Source organism: Sceloporus occidentalis, unplaced genomic scaffold (genome assembly GCF_023333645.1).
Source record: "Sceloporus occidentalis isolate IW3139 unplaced genomic scaffold, rSceOcc1.0.p SCAF_327, whole genome shotgun sequence".
NCBI lineage: Eukaryota > Metazoa > Chordata > Lepidosauria > Squamata > Phrynosomatidae > Sceloporus > Sceloporus occidentalis.
In genome coordinates, this window is record NW_028317307.1 from 5,001 (window position 1) to 20,245 (window position 15,245).

General features: G+C 41.1%; 2 protein-coding genes across 2 annotated transcripts; one reads left to right on the plus strand and one right to left on the minus strand.

The window, feature by feature from the left end:
- Positions 1-1,417: 1,417 nt before the first annotated feature.
- Positions 1,418-5,655, plus strand: LOC149274519 (kelch-like protein 10). The gene is made up of 5 exons (XM_089505392.1): positions 1,418-1,563; positions 2,454-2,943; positions 3,549-4,166; positions 4,597-4,746; positions 5,290-5,655. Exons 1-5 carry the CDS (start codon positions 1,418-1,420, stop codon positions 5,653-5,655), a joined length of 1,770 nt encoding a protein of 589 aa, XP_089361518.1.
- A 2,556-nt stretch (positions 5,656-8,211) lies between these two features.
- LOC149274520 (kelch-like protein 11) lies at positions 8,212-12,121 on the minus strand. The gene is made up of 2 exons (XM_089505394.1): positions 11,682-12,121; positions 8,212-9,790 (listed from the first exon to the last, which is right to left on the minus strand). The coding sequence occupies exons 1-2, from the start codon at positions 12,119-12,121 to the stop codon at positions 8,212-8,214; spliced, it is 2,019 nt and encodes a 672-aa protein (XP_089361520.1).
- Between the last annotated feature and the right edge of the window lie 3,124 nt (positions 12,122-15,245).

Consider the following 15,245-nt stretch of genomic DNA (forward strand, 5'->3'; position numbering starts at 1 on the left):
CCTTGACTCCTCATATTGTGCGATCCAAACAATAAAATAAATAAGACAAAAATCCAAAACTGTGACGGAAGCAGAGGCGTAACTTCCATGAGCCAAAAGGGGCACCTGCTCAAAGCGTCTGAGGGATACGCTGAAGAGACCCATTGGCCATGCCCAAGTACCTCATTCCACATAAAAAAGTGGATGTAATGTCAGACGGGGCAATTGGACCGTTCCCCAGGTGCTTTCAATAATAACATCCAGCCTAAATAATTAACAGCTGCAATACTAAATCCTACAGTTTCTATAATCAAACAATTTGCGTGGGTTCTGGCACAAAAATAAAGGGGCACAAGAGCCTCTTAAAAATAGTTCCCAAAATAAGCCCTCACAGAAACTTAAATATAGGTAAATTCATTAATTATTAAATGCCAAAATTCATTTAGGAGCAGCATCTGTGTGAATCACCACAAGAAGATATAAAATATTCTATTAAATTATGTTCATTATATTAAATAGACATAATTAATTACATAAACCTGATTATAACAACATCAATAAATCATTTAAATCAATATCAATATAGTGCTACTTCCATACAAAAATAAACATTCATATCAAAACAGCGTCATCCATCGGGGTCTTATATTGCAAACAATGAAAAAAGAAAAATACAAACATTGCAGCTATTGGAACGTATCGTCTAAAAAATAATACTGCAAGCTATTAGTGTACAGAGGTCACGAAAGACTGAAAAGTGATCGGCAGAATCCCCCCCATGCATTTTCAAGGGGGCATCAATTTAAAAAGACCCAAAGTATTACATGCTTTGTATTTTACTGTCTTAAATATGTCTTTAACTCCAAACCCAACTGTGCCATCTATCTATCTATCTATCTATCTATCAATCTATCAATATAGGGAATATAGGGAATATGGGGAATATTGGGAATATTGGGAATATGGGGAATATTGGGAATATAGGGAATATTGGGAAAGGTGCTTCTATCATCCAGTAGTCACCACGATACACAGCATTAAGGTTTAGTATAGTTATACTACTCTTAAAGCTCATCTGTCTCCGTTTTTACATATAACATAGTGTATAAAAAATCTATGCTTTAGCAGGTGGTGACGCTAAGAAAGCCATTTTATTTAAACTTGATCTGGTTTATATAATCAAGCTGACCAAGCTGAAACCTTATCAGTCAGTTCAAAAAAAAGACACAGCCTTTCAATGTTTTTGAATACAACTATTTTTTTGAACACACTATGACGTCATAAAATGCTAAACAGACACAAGCTCCCATCTCAACACAGAGAGGCTGTTTTGAAGATACCTGGAAGGAGCAGAATACAGAGATCAGGTGTTTGCCACCACAGCCTAAGGATGGATTTGGAAAAAAGATTCTCCCCTTCAGACATTCGTCTGAGAAAGATGCAGCGGAGAATGAGTGCCACGGCCTGCACCATCTTTAATGAGCTCAGGCTGGAGGGCAAACTATGTGATGTAGTTATCAAGGTGGGCCGCTTCGAGTTTAATGCTCACAAGAACATCCTTTGCAGCTGTAGCTCTTATTTTAGGTCAGTATTTTAGGTCAAAATTGAACTTCTAGACTTATTTGAATTTCTCAATGAAGATTCATTCTCACCTCTGTACAAAATATTTAATGACTAAATAGATTGTGTAACAAATAAATCCGTGACATTTTTGCATTTTGTTAATACTTTGACTGCCGCGTAATAAAAGGTTGGCTTCATTGTTGGACTTGGCATGTGCTAGGCCAAGTGGACCTATGAAGAAAATCATGCTCTTCTTGCAAGAGAAGCTCTCTGTGGTTTGCCCCTAGTCAGTGAGTTGAAACTGCAGCTGTCCTACAAACACCTGCTTTAGTGAATAAACTTGGTTTAGCCAACACACAAAGTGTAAACCTGAAAGGTACAAGGGGTATTCATTTGGATATAATTATGAATAATTATCTTTCTCAAATGACTGTCAATTTGGGGAGCGGGAATAAAGATATTAGAGTAGGTCAAACTTGTAACTATACAAAGATGGTTGGTCCATTTCACAAGAACATGGTGGAATCCATACTGAACATCGTGAGCACCACCAATAAGTACTGTGCATATAAGCAGACCTAGCAACCGTCTAGTGTCCCCATTGGCCTATGGACCCCGTTATAGGGGTGAAACGTGACAAGTGTGGCACAAATCCTACGTAAAGCTGTAGCCATCATATTTCTTTTCAATAAATGACTTTCCTAAGGTCATGACTAATTATGATTTTCTTGTGTCTATTAATTATAGGGTCCAAGAAATGTTGAGTATGGCCTTTAAACACCAGAGTTACCCGATTGCCCTGGTCTTTTGCTGGTTTTGTGCATAATTTTGACAAGAATCCCTAACTACACTAAAGTATGCTAAATACATTGCTTTGCCTTTTTTGTTATGTTCTCTTTTTTCTTCAGCAGAGCTCTATTTACAAACGGTTGGAATAACACAGATAGAAAGGTATACGACATTCCAGGTGTTAATCCCGAAATGATGAAACTAATCATAGAGTACGCTTACACCAGAGCAGTGCCCATTACAGTTTATAACGTGGAGGAGCTCTTGATTGCAGCTGATCAATTCAACATCATGGGGATTGTCAGAGAATGCAGCGATTTTCTAAAGACTGAGCTGTGCTTGGAAAATTGTATCGGTATCCGCAAGATTACAGATCACTACTACTGCCCGGAGCTGCGCCAGAAAGCCTATATGTTCATCCTCCATCATTTCGAAGAAATGGTGAAGGTATCAGAGGAATTCCTAGAGTTGACGGTGATGGAACTCATAGATATCATAGATAAAGATGAGCTGAATATCAAGCAAGAAGATGCAGTGTTTGAGGCCATCTTAAAGTGGATCAGCCACGATCAATCAAGACGCAAGATCCATGTCTCCATCCTGCTTCCTAAGGTACATTGGGACCTTTCCCTTACGGCCGTAGAGTATAGGTTACTTAGGAGAAATGACCAAATGGTATATGTAGCTTTGATTAAAAAAAAAGATATCTTACAATTACATGTCCCATAGGTAGAAATTAAAAAGTTCAAATGTGTTATTGCAGTTATAGTAAAATATTTTTCCAATACCACTTAATTTCTACATCCTTTTCATACATTGGGATTTTTGTATAAAACATCCAATATATTTAAATAAATTGAATTGTGTATTCTTTGGATTAACTACCTGCCATGATACAGGAGTTATATGTTACATTACACTGGAACGTATCTAATTATATATATATATATATATATATATATATATATATATATATATATATATACACACACACATACATACATACAGAGATAGCTTTAGGTTGTTACATTAAGTGAAATAACTCACCTATATGGCAAGACATTTGGTTAACAATCCATTTAGATTTTCTTTGTATCGTCCAATTGTTTCTTTTTGCCCTTTTGTCATACTTTATTAGTTGTATATGTTGCCCATTAAGTTAAATAAAATGCAAAAACGTAGGTAAATATTAAAACTATTGTGGCTCCTTTTAACAGCTTCGACTAGGACTGATGCATGCAGAATATTTTATGAATAATGTCAAAAACAATAACTATGTGAAGGAAAACGAGGACTGCAAGCCCATAATTATCAACGCTCTCCAAGCCATGTATGACCTCAATATGAACGGACCATCAAATTCATACTTCACAAACCCGTTGACTAGACCCCGTCTTCCTTACTGCATCTTGTTTGCTATTGGTGGCTGGAGTGGGGGAAGCCCAACTAACGCCATCGAGGCTTATGATTCCCGTGCCGATCGATGGATAAATGTTACTTGCGAGGAAGAGAATCCAAGGGCGTATCACGGTGCAGCGTATTTAAAAGGCTTTGTCTACGTCATTGGGGGATTCGATAGCGTTGACTATTTCAACAGCGTAAAGCGTTTTGATCCAGTAAATAAAACATGGCACCAGGTAGCACCAATGCACTCTAGAAGATGTTACGTCAGCGTCACTGTACTGGATAGCTTTATTTATGCTATGGGAGGATTTGATGGTTATGTACGACTTAATACCGCGGAAAGATACCACCCCGAGACCAATCAGTGGACTCTGATTGAACCTATGCATGAGCAAAGGAGTGATGCTAGTGCCACCACACTGTCTGGAAAGGTAAGATGCTGTCAAAACCTATGAAAGACTATACAGGTGGGATACCTCTCCTTTTTCAAACATTCAATTCTATATCCCATTATCAAAAAGAATAAATACGACCTCACGTAAATATTTAAAAATATGTCTCATTCACAAGAATAAATTAGACTTCATACACCTAGTCAACTCAGCTTCTTTGACAAAGTGGATCATGTCATCTTCTCTCAGGTTCTACATTCTCTTGGGATCCATTGCCTGGCTCAAAAATATTTTTGCCCTACCTTTCCCAACAATCTTTCTCTTTCTTTATTGCGGGCTAGCACCTCATTAATTCTTTTTACAGCATGTATACACTAGGGTTCCGTCCTAGATCCTCTTCTCTTTTGTCTGTATATCCTCTACCAGCGGGAACCTTATTATATGGAAGTATTTGGTTTTATATCCTCAGGTCTATATATGCGGTGGATTTAATGGCAATGAGTGCCTATTAACAGCTGAGGTTTATAACCCAAAGACAAACCAGTGGAGCATGATTGCCCCCATGAGGAGCAGGCGCAGTGGGATAGGTGTTATCGCCTACGGAGACCAAGTCTATGCTGTAAGTTGCAGTGATCTTGAATTGTTCAGATTCAAATACTTTACTATTTTCTATACCATTACAGAATTGAAATGAAAAGGCTAGTCATCTACATAACCGGTTTACATAGAATTCACAATGCCCCCAGTTTGTAAAACCTAGGTTACGTTAAAAAGAGAAAATTTCTTTTAAAACCTATTATTTGACTTCATATAATCATTAATATGATTCCATATTTCCATTAAAGTCTGATCTTAAACTTTTACTAGGAGTATATACTTTACTGTATATACTGTGGACCACAAGCTTCTGTTCCACTAAGAAGATTAGATTTTAACATAATTATTACAATGTATTATTATCAGTCTAATATTTTGCCCAGTTTCCCGTTTGGCATCTTTGCTATTTTTGATGAGTCCAATAAAAATAGCACCAAAAAACAGAAGCTTTTCCTCTTATACAAAAAGGTTGCCAACGGATCCCATGATGCTACATCTAGAATACTGATGAAGCACCTGAGGGAACTCTGTTTACTATTGGTTAGCCATTTGCAATCTGTTGCAGGTAGGTGGATTTGATGGTGCTAACCGACTACGCAGTGCTGAGTGCTACAATCCTGCCTCAAACAGTTGGCATAACATCCCGACTATGTTCAACCCACGCAGCAACTTTGGCATTGAGGTAGTAGACGACTTACTGTTTGTGGTGGGAGGCTTCAACGGCTTCTCCACAACCTTCAACGTCGAGTGCTATGATGAGAAGGCCGATGAGTGGTACGACGCCAATGACATGCACATATATCGCAGTGCCTTGAGCTGCTGCGTCGTTCCTGGGCTGCCCAACGTCCGAGAGTATTCAGCCCGCCGGGACATACTTTCACCCAGAGAAGAGGTCAAATCATCATCCTCTACTAGCATACTGTCAATATGACTACAATAAAACTAAGAAGTCTCCCTGAAAGGATAACTACGCCGGGACTCGGCATCCTAAATAAAAGAATGCGGCAAGCTTTAAACTAAATATCTATCGGTCGATGTACCAATTATTATAAATCAATGTAGCATGGCGGCAATACTTCGATTGTTATTCCACGCTCTCGTTTAAACGGAGACCTCCTTTAGGTTGTACGCGCATTAGCAGGCATGAACTCAGCACAACTCATAATTTACACAACGTAAAATGACAGGGACACCGTGGCTTTTATTAGTCCATTTATTACACAGGCAATAATAGAAGGAATATTAGCTTGAAACTACATACAAATGCATTTGGTCCAAGCATAACTTAAGACACAGTAAAACGGGGTAGTTTGTTACAAAACCAGACACTGAGTGTATGTTAAATGAGCAAAGTACTGGTCTTTTTTGTTTTATACACAAAAGTGGATTAAATCAGATGGCTTATTTTCGCCACACAAAGCAGGTGCATGGCAGCATATTAAGGGAGCCTCAGTTGTAAAAGGTTTATGTAAATACTGTTAAATTAACTCGATTTTATTCAGGTTTCAGCAAAAAGGACAGACTGGCGCAACTCCGGAACATGGCGAAACTGTCTATCTTAATATTAAACTACGTAGAGCGTATGTTATAGTGTAGCTTAAAGTGCACACATAGCCAACACTTTCCTTTTTTGTGAAATGGAAATACTGCAATGTATTCACCATTATCAAAACACATTTTAACAAAATGTTGTAAACTGCAACTATTATTTCTTTGATAAAAGGTAATGTAAACAAAACAGTTATTTAAGACGCCTGGCAGGTTTAACCCCAGAACCAGAACGCGGATCAATGCTATTATAACCAAATATTCCCTACGCAGAAGTGGAAGGGAACGGCATCCAACTGGTAGCTCTCCAGCTATTGCTGAACTACAACTCCTACATATCTCAGCTAGCATTGAGCTGCCCACAACTATACTGCAGCAAGGACATCCCTAGGGTGGTACGGGGCAACTGTAAACTTGTGGCGGCTTTTTACTTACCCTGTAAAGCCTCCACAGCAACACGTGCCATAAGAGAACGCTGTCAAAACATCTTCACGCTGGCGGAAAGTTGGGATCCATTACCTAGGGTCCAGACACTGTCAGATAAACACTGGATTTCCATAAGTTTATCCCCCCCCCCCCCCATTATACTTTCTTTGTACTCTAAAATTAGCTGTGGAGTCAATAAGTGCAGGGCCTGGTCTATTGCCAGGTTTCGTGCTCCCCAAAGGATAGCCCTTGCTGCATATCACAGGAGTTATGGTACAACAACGGCTGGACAACCAGAAGTTAGCATTTGTGAAGTAAAATGTGGCAACAACATGCAGTGAAAACGGTAACACTCCATGCCAACCCAACACTTACCAAAAAACAGGGTTAGGAGTACAGATTACCTGCAAAAACAAAAAAAAAAAGCAAGCAATCTTCAATGGAAAAACATACATTATATCCACGTGCCAAAAATAAATGGAAGAATGTGCACCACAGCCTGTGAGCACACGCGATGTCCCCGACATTTTGCTGTCCTTAATGAAAGGTGTCTTTATAAAGAATCAATGAGCCGGTTATCAGAATGCATAAACATGCCTATGGACATGGAGAAACACAAGGCGGTATGTGATGGGCTCTGATATCGGATTTTAAATTAAAATGTATGTTGCAGGATATTAAAAAAAAACACATTTTAAAGGGGCAATGTATACAAAGTTGCTCCCAAACATGGAGTGGCAAGGGGTGGAAATATTGTCTAGAACACTTGAGTAACAGCTGTAGTTTGTGTTGTCAAATGTACCCACATAAGAGACAGACGGATTATGCCTTGTAAGGATGGTAGAATAAGGGGCGGCATTGGAGCTGAACATAGGGAAAAGGGACAAAGAAAAATGATGAAAAACAGCTTAAGGTATAGGCGAGACAACCATTAAAGGTATTGAAAACTCAATCCTTAATAAGAGTCAAGGAAGTCTGTACAACTTGTGTATTTACATAGCAATACATACTGGTTTTAGTAACTTAAAGTGTCATCTCCTACATATAAAACTCCACAAGAATGGATCACAGTTTGACTAAACCCAGGTAAAAGTAGTCGATACAAGGATGAGGTTCACAAATGCAACCAGTTGTTGACAATTACAGAATATCTTCGGAGGCAATGTTTCCCGATACCAGGGGCTAAAATACTTTGGGTAAATAACCATGGAATGTTTTGGTGCCACGTGTCTTTTTTGACAGGTTCCAGATTAGCCCAAAGTTTCATATACCTATACATATATATCTATATGTATATATATATAGGCAGAAGTAATATGCCTACATTTAAATTCATATGCTTGATAGAGTGTTTGACACTCATGTATGTAAACACTTCGTGCTATTCTTTAAGTATAGTTTAAAACATTCTTAAATTTGTTGAACTACAAAAAAAAAAAAGGACTTAATGTGCAAACAGCATCTAAAAAGAGCTTCAAGAGGGAAAGAAAGGAAAAGTGACGTAAGCAGGATTTTAGCATTCAATCTGAGAACGGGGGGTACGACGCAAATTCATATTATGCCGATGTAACTCCATCTGTCGAATTCTATCCTTCTGCCACAGAAGATTTGGAGGCATGGGGTACTTCTGGTGACCATGGAGGTATCTGAAAGGAATCCTTACATGGCAGGCAGTCGCGCGGCACCGTGGTTGGGGCATGGGGGGAAGTAGCATCCAGCGTTTGCGCTCAGAGCAGTAACGATAAGCTTCTTTCCTGTATTGCTTGTCAATATCATCACTGTTCTTCCAACCACCAATAATAAAAACATCATCTTTAAAGTAACAGATAGCAGCCCCTTCTATGCTAAGGACCTCAGGAGGCAAACTTTCAAGTATTTCACTTTGAGTCTGTCTACTAATCTTGCTCTGAGCCTCTTCCACAGTCACAGAGAAGCTCTTGGGGCAGCAGGAGGCAGTGTTGTAAAAGTTGGTGCAGGCCACCGACATCTGGAACGTACAGTAATTGTCCAGCAAGGGGAGAGACTCTACGTCCTGCCACCTACTGCTTTCTATGTCATATCTGCAGTTAATGGTTCTAAGACCATCCTCATTGTCGCTGTCGACTGGAGTACGAGCAGTGATGTAGACAAAACGATCCTCCACACTTACAGCCTTAACATCGCGCAGGATCTTCGGGGCACTCTCCAGAATTTGCCATTTATCTTGCTCTGGGTCATAAACAGTAACATCTTTGAAACCTGGGCTGAAGTTCCCATGCCCACCTATGCTGTAGAGATTGCCCTTGACAGACACCAGACCAAAGGAGTGTTTCCGGGTGATTAGGTTGCTGACCGGTTCCCAAATATTTCTGTTTGGGTTGTACCTCTCTACAGTCTTGGCAAAGCCAGGCTCCATAGAACCAGCCACATAAACATAACAATCAGTAGCCATCACTGCATGACCATCAAGGTGATTGTGAATGTGTGGTAAATTCACCCAGCGGTCCTCATGAATGAAATAACCAACACACTCACTTAAGTAATCCCCTCCTTCTGATACTCCACCAATCACCATGATTACATCCATATTCTGGCCAAATCGTGGTAAGGAAGTCATGTGGTTGGCCAGTGGTTGAAAGTGACCAGATTGAATGTTTTCTGACCTTAAAGCATGTCCTTCAACAGCTTCAGCCACCAACTTCAAGCAAGCTTCATTACCAGCCACCAGTCTTTCTGACTTTACATTTCGTGTAAGGTAAGTGGGTTTCATTTGGGATAGTCTAAGAAGTTTAAACAATTCCTCAAAATATTTTTCCCTCTCATCAGCACTTTTCTGAATCCATTTCAGAATGGCTTCAAACAGAACCTCTTCAGAATCCACAGTAATCTCTGGGTCAGATAGCCAGTCTCTAACAAGATGGAACGGAAGCGTATAGAACTCATCGTCCTCAATTACCTTAAAAAAGTTCCTACGAATCATGTCGGCAGATTTTAGAGCCAGCTGGCTAAGTGTATACATATGCGCCAAACTATGGATGGCCACGCAGTTTGACAGGTTGAGCTTTTTCTTCAAAAATTCCCCACAGAACTCCTTGAGGCGTAACAACAAAAATCTAAACGGAAAAAAAACCAGACCATGTTAAATAATTTACTTTGCGGCAAAATACAAACTTTACTGCTGACAATTAAGTAGCTTTTCGTGTTCTGTATAAAAATCTATGAATATATCCATCTTCCAAGAATATAAGGTTTGCTCATAATTGTAACTGATTGGCTCCCAAGGTGTATGCAAATTTTCAAGCCTGACAATATTTTGAGCACATACTAAAATTAGTATTTTGAGGTGTAACTAATAAAACACGTCATTAAAAGAAAAAGTTATTCAAAACATATTTTTCTTCAATGTTTATCATCATATAACCAACCTATGACCAACCTCTCTCTCTATGCCTCATTTCTACCAATAACTTCTTCATTCTGTCTCTCGCACTTCTCACCTCATTCTCATCTTTTCTTTCATCACAGGCATTCTTCAGCTTTCTATGCACGTAGTTCATTTCAATCACTCATGGTTATTAAAAACATTTTCAGTAAGCAAAGGAGCAGGAGACCACCCAATATGTGCAGAAAAGGACTCTTACCTTCTGGGGGGAGGTAATTAGTTACAATGGAACGTTCAACCGCTTTACACACCGAGGTGCATGAGGGTTGAGTGTTACCTTGTAACTAAAGTTACCTTTAATCAACTAAAGGAGCTGAAGTGTTAGAATGAACTGTTGGTGAAATCGAGTAACCGGTACATTTTAGTCTCAATCTGAAATAAATGAGAATACGCGAACAAATGGGGAAACAATGGGGTGAGACAATGAACACAATAGCTGAGAACAAACTCCACCATGACATTGATGGATACTAAACAACCCAAAATAAGTCATTTCAACTAAGGATGGGTCTCTTTTTCTCCTTTGTTTTTCATATAGAGATCTCCTGACACCGGATCAGAGAGACATTTAGGTTAATCCCATTAAAGAAAGATTTCGGACATGGCATTTAAAAAAAATAAATAAATAAAAAATTACGTTTCTGTGCTCAGTAAATCCAAGCCGATCTGCTCAGCCCCCATTGAAGGTGCTGTTCCACTTAGCGAGAACACTACTTGTGCTCTCTAGTATGTTAAGCAAGCAAACCTTAGCAGATAAGTCAACGTATTATTCCCTTAGAAGGTTTTATCACATAAAAACACAGAAACTTTTAAGATGCTTTTCAGTTTCCATGGCAACAATTCTTTTTAGGTCACATGAAAAGTGTTAAATATGAACGATACAACAGTACATAAATATGAACGGGCTTTTTTTCAAAGTTTGTATCCTTCGTGACAATGGATGTTTTACCATTTCTGCAGTGTTTAGCTGCATTTTTCTTCTCTCTCATTTAGGGGGCCCCTTGGCATTTGCAAAAAGAACACTACTATCATTTAAAGGGACCACGCAGTATTACACGCATTAAAGTGCGTGTAATACATTATCGGTACAGCGACAGATCATGCAAAGCCAGGAAAACACAGATGTAGCTCACCAGTCGCGGACAGACTGCAAAGCCCTTAATCCCAAACTACCGGACTGTCATCTGAAAACACAAATATACCCGGCGTAAGAATCCAGCCACGCGAACACCCGCCTGCACTCAAAAACAGCGTCAGCCCAAATGCCGTCTTTTAGCGTAACTAAATTAATAAAAAAAAATTTTTGCAATTAGTTTGGCGTTTAACCGCAGACCTGAGTCACAGCGCCAGGCCGGTACAGAAGCCGAGCGAATGACCGTATGAGCCTTTTAAATAAAAATCATTAAATAAATAAATCGAAGATCTTAATCTGGCGCAATCTCCTTGGCAACAAACTGAATTATTACATTTAAGATACTTCTCCAGAGGGACCCAATGGCCTGTCAAGCATCGGGCCTCACCTGTCACGCCCGAGGGCCCACCTGTCACACCAGAGGCCTCACCTGTCAGAAAGCTCCAACACCTCATGCACGTTTCCGGTGCAGACTCTGATTTGCCCGGTGTACATGTATTGGATGACAGCCTCCACGGTCTCCAGGTCCGGGCCCGGCTCTGAGCTCCACTTCATGTCCACCCTCCCAGAGCGGGATTCCTCAAACTGCCCAGACAGGAGCGGGGCGAAGTAATCCGTGGCCGCAGCCAAGACCGAGCGGTGTGCCGGGAACTCCCGACCCCCTGCCCCGCCGCCAAACACCAGAGTCATGTCACAGAACAGGCCTTGCTTCCTCTGCTCATTCTGCCTCCACGCCAGATCCGAACAGTGAGTTCCAGACAGGAAAACTTCCGCCTCGTTGTCCTCCGGAGGCCCATCTCGCGGTTCCGAGTCTTCCTGTTGGTGTTGAGGTGACGGCGACGATGCTGTCATAGCCAACGCCGCCGCCATCTTGGTCTCCAATAGCGAGCAACCACCGGTTGTCAGACGAAGTACGTACAACGTAAACAAGTTTGTCTGTTTACCAGGAACTCCTGCTCTGCCGCTACCTGCCGCACAAACTCAACCAATCACTGGTTAGTTCAGATTAAAAAATATTCACGCGAAATGATGACGTAGCTACAAGTTCCGTAAATCACTAAACACTAGAGAAGCGTAATAATACGATCTGCTCGGCATTTAGAGCTCTATATTTGACAAGTAACTGCAGCGACGGTACCGGTTACCCATTTTATCAACAAGTGATCGAGGCTGTCGGGGCATCGGATTGACTCGGTACCTGCATGGTGGTCTCCAGGGCTGCCGGATTCGTAACGGAAAAACTGGTCTTAATACAGCGTAACAGTAAAAACGACCCCCGCACCCGCCCTTCCGTTATGCTGCCACACTCACAAAAGTTTGCACTCCGTTATTAAATGTGAAATACGCACACGTTAAAGTTTGCACTCCAATACTGAAGGGGTTAACGACACACATAGAGACTGTGCACTCCAGCAAAGAGTGCCTGTTGGGTCCGCCCATGGTCCAGCTGGTCCTCCAAGACACACACAGCCCGGACACAGTCAATAAGTCACACGAGTCCGGCCCAAATCACGTGAAAAATAGAAGCTTCACCGAAACCGCCGCTACACTGCAGGAGGCCGATGCGGCTGTGCGGGAAGACCTGACCTTTTCGGTGCGTAGGGATAAGGACCAGTACACGACTGGTAACGCTGAGACGTTTCCACAACAATATAGTACAAAAGAATATAAAGTGCAGGAAAAGCCGACATAGCCAGACTTTTCCGAGGAAAAAGATAAAGAACGGCAAAAGCATGACCCGTAACGGGAACCTTACCGCAAAATCACAAGTGGCATGACCCATAACGGGACCCTTACCGCAAAATCACAAGCGGCATGACCCGTAACAGGACCCTTACCGCAAAATCACAAGCGGCATGACCCATAACGGGACCCTTACCGCAAAATCACAAGCGGCATGACCCATAACGGGACCCTTACCGCAAAATCACAAGCGGCATGACCCATAACGGGACCCTTACCGCAAAATCACAAGCGGCATGACCCATAACGGGACCCTTACCGCAAAATCACAAGCGGCATGACCCATAACGGGACCCTTACCGCAAAATCACAAGCGGCATGACCCGTAACGGGACCCTTACCCCAAAATCACAAGCGGCATGACCCGTAACAGGACCCTTACCCCAAAATCACAAGCGGCATGACCCGTAACAGGACCCTTACCGCAAAATCACAAGCGGCATGACCAATAACAGGACCCTTACCGCAAAATCACAAGCGGCATGACCCGTAACAGGACCCTCACCCCAAAATCACAAGCGGCATGACCCGTAACAGGACCCTTACCGCAAAATCACAAGCGGCATGACCAATAACAGGACCCTTACCGCAAAATCACAAGCGGCATGACCCGTAACAGGACCCTCACCCCAAAATCACAAGCGGCATGACCCGTAACAGGACCCTTACCCCAAAATCACATGACTCTCACCGCAATATCACATAGAGCTGACGTGATGTATCACACATGCCACAAAGGGTGGCACACTTTACCTTACTTACCCACTTTGATGGCAACAGACTTCTCTCAATGAGTGTAATGTTTCAGTCTTCAGTGGCAGTTACTGGTCAAACCTATATTAACCCCTACAGCACCAGGGAGATTTTCATACCCTACAGACCGTCGGTTGATTCAACCATAATTCCTCTCTCATGAATAATGTACCCACCCAAACCCCAAGGCAGATAGGGCTTTCTTTCGATACCTTTTTTTTTTTATATATATATCATAGTCCAAAGATTTAGCAGGAATTTATTAAAAACTACAGAAAAAAGGAAAACCAAACTCACACTTTTCAGAACTGTCTTGTGTAAAAGGTCATTAAAATAGTTAAAGTGACAAAAAAATTCCCCCAAAATGAAATAATTCAAGACTTCCGATTTATATTACGTTTCACTATATTTCTGACGAGGGCAAACAGTAGAAGGTGTATCTGACCGTTTCAAAAGATGTTTCTTACATTTAATAAGCCGCAATATCAAAGAGCCTATGAACGATTTGGATAGCGGTAGCGCAGCCATAGCAAAATACTTCTGCACTTTTTTAATTTACCAACGCTTCCATAATTTTAAAATTTTTGTTTGCCACCTGTCTCATTTGAGACTGTTTAGCAGCCCCCACTCCATTCAAGATAATCCAACAAAAGTAGAAGTAGACAACCCAGGGTATGTCCCTAGGAGCGTTTGGCCGCCAGTCACTGACGTCAAGTTTTTTCGTTTTTTTTTTTTTAAATTCCCACCAATGCTTCCTGTAAAGGTTATGTACAATTACCGAGAAATTCACCAAAACTTCTTTAGCTGCATCTCTAGATTATGGAAGTACTCCTCACGCATGGTTTTGTTAACCTTCTAAGGCAGGGGTGGGGAAACTATTTTCTGCCAAGGGCCATTTGGATATTTAGAACAAAATTATCAACTTAAAAATTAGCCCTAAATTGTATACGTATCTCACCAGACAGCCTTCCATTTAGTATTGATTTATGTGATGCCCCCAGCCAGCACCCCTTGTGAATTAATGCCCTCACACTGTAGAGTATTGCCCATAGCCAGCCCCACATTGTGTATTTATCCCACCCAGCAGAATGGCGTATAGGGGTATAAGGCAGAGTGGCAAACCACTCAGCAACTAACACACAAAATAATACAAACTATAAGTAAAATAAATTAAGGGTTAACCAAGCTAACTGTTGGACTGTGTTGTCTGTGTTATACACGAGAGGCAGACACATTGAAGTCAAAAGCCATGTGGATCACTGACATAACCCTACCGGCCACATATTGGTTCTCACTGGACCGTCTTGCTTTGGGACCTGCTTATATGTACACATAAGCACCACTTGTTATGGATGTACCGATATGTTTGTAGGTGTGCAAATGGGTTGATTACTTACCTTTCTCAAAATTCTCTCCATTATCCTCGCTTTTGTAAAGCGCTGAGGAAAAAACCACGTTCAGCAGAACAGACTGGGAGTTTGCACACATCCTTCTCCTT

What these genes read in the sequence shown, in the direction of transcription:
- LOC149274519 (XM_089505392.1), top strand. Translation starts at nt 1,418, where the DNA reads ATGCAGCGGAGAATGAGTGCCACGGCCTGCACCATCTTTAATGAGCTC. An exon ending in CCACCACACTGTCTGGAAAG is followed by an intron (nt 4,167 to 4,596) that starts GTAAGATGCTGT and finishes TTATATCCTCAG; the next exon opens with GTCTATATATGCGGTGGATT. An exon ending in ACGGAGACCAAGTCTATGCT is followed by an intron (nt 4,747 to 5,289) that starts GTAAGTTGCAGT and finishes AATCTGTTGCAG; the next exon opens with GTAGGTGGATTTGATGGTGC.
- LOC149274520 (XM_089505394.1), bottom strand. Translation starts at nt 12,121, where the DNA reads ATGGCGGCGGCGTTGGCTATGACAGCATCGTCGCCGTCACCTCAACAC. An exon ending in GTGTTGGAGCTTTCTGACAG is followed by an intron (nt 9,791 to 11,681) that starts GTGAGGCCTCTG and finishes TTTTCCGTTTAG; the next exon opens with ATTTTTGTTGTTACGCCTCA.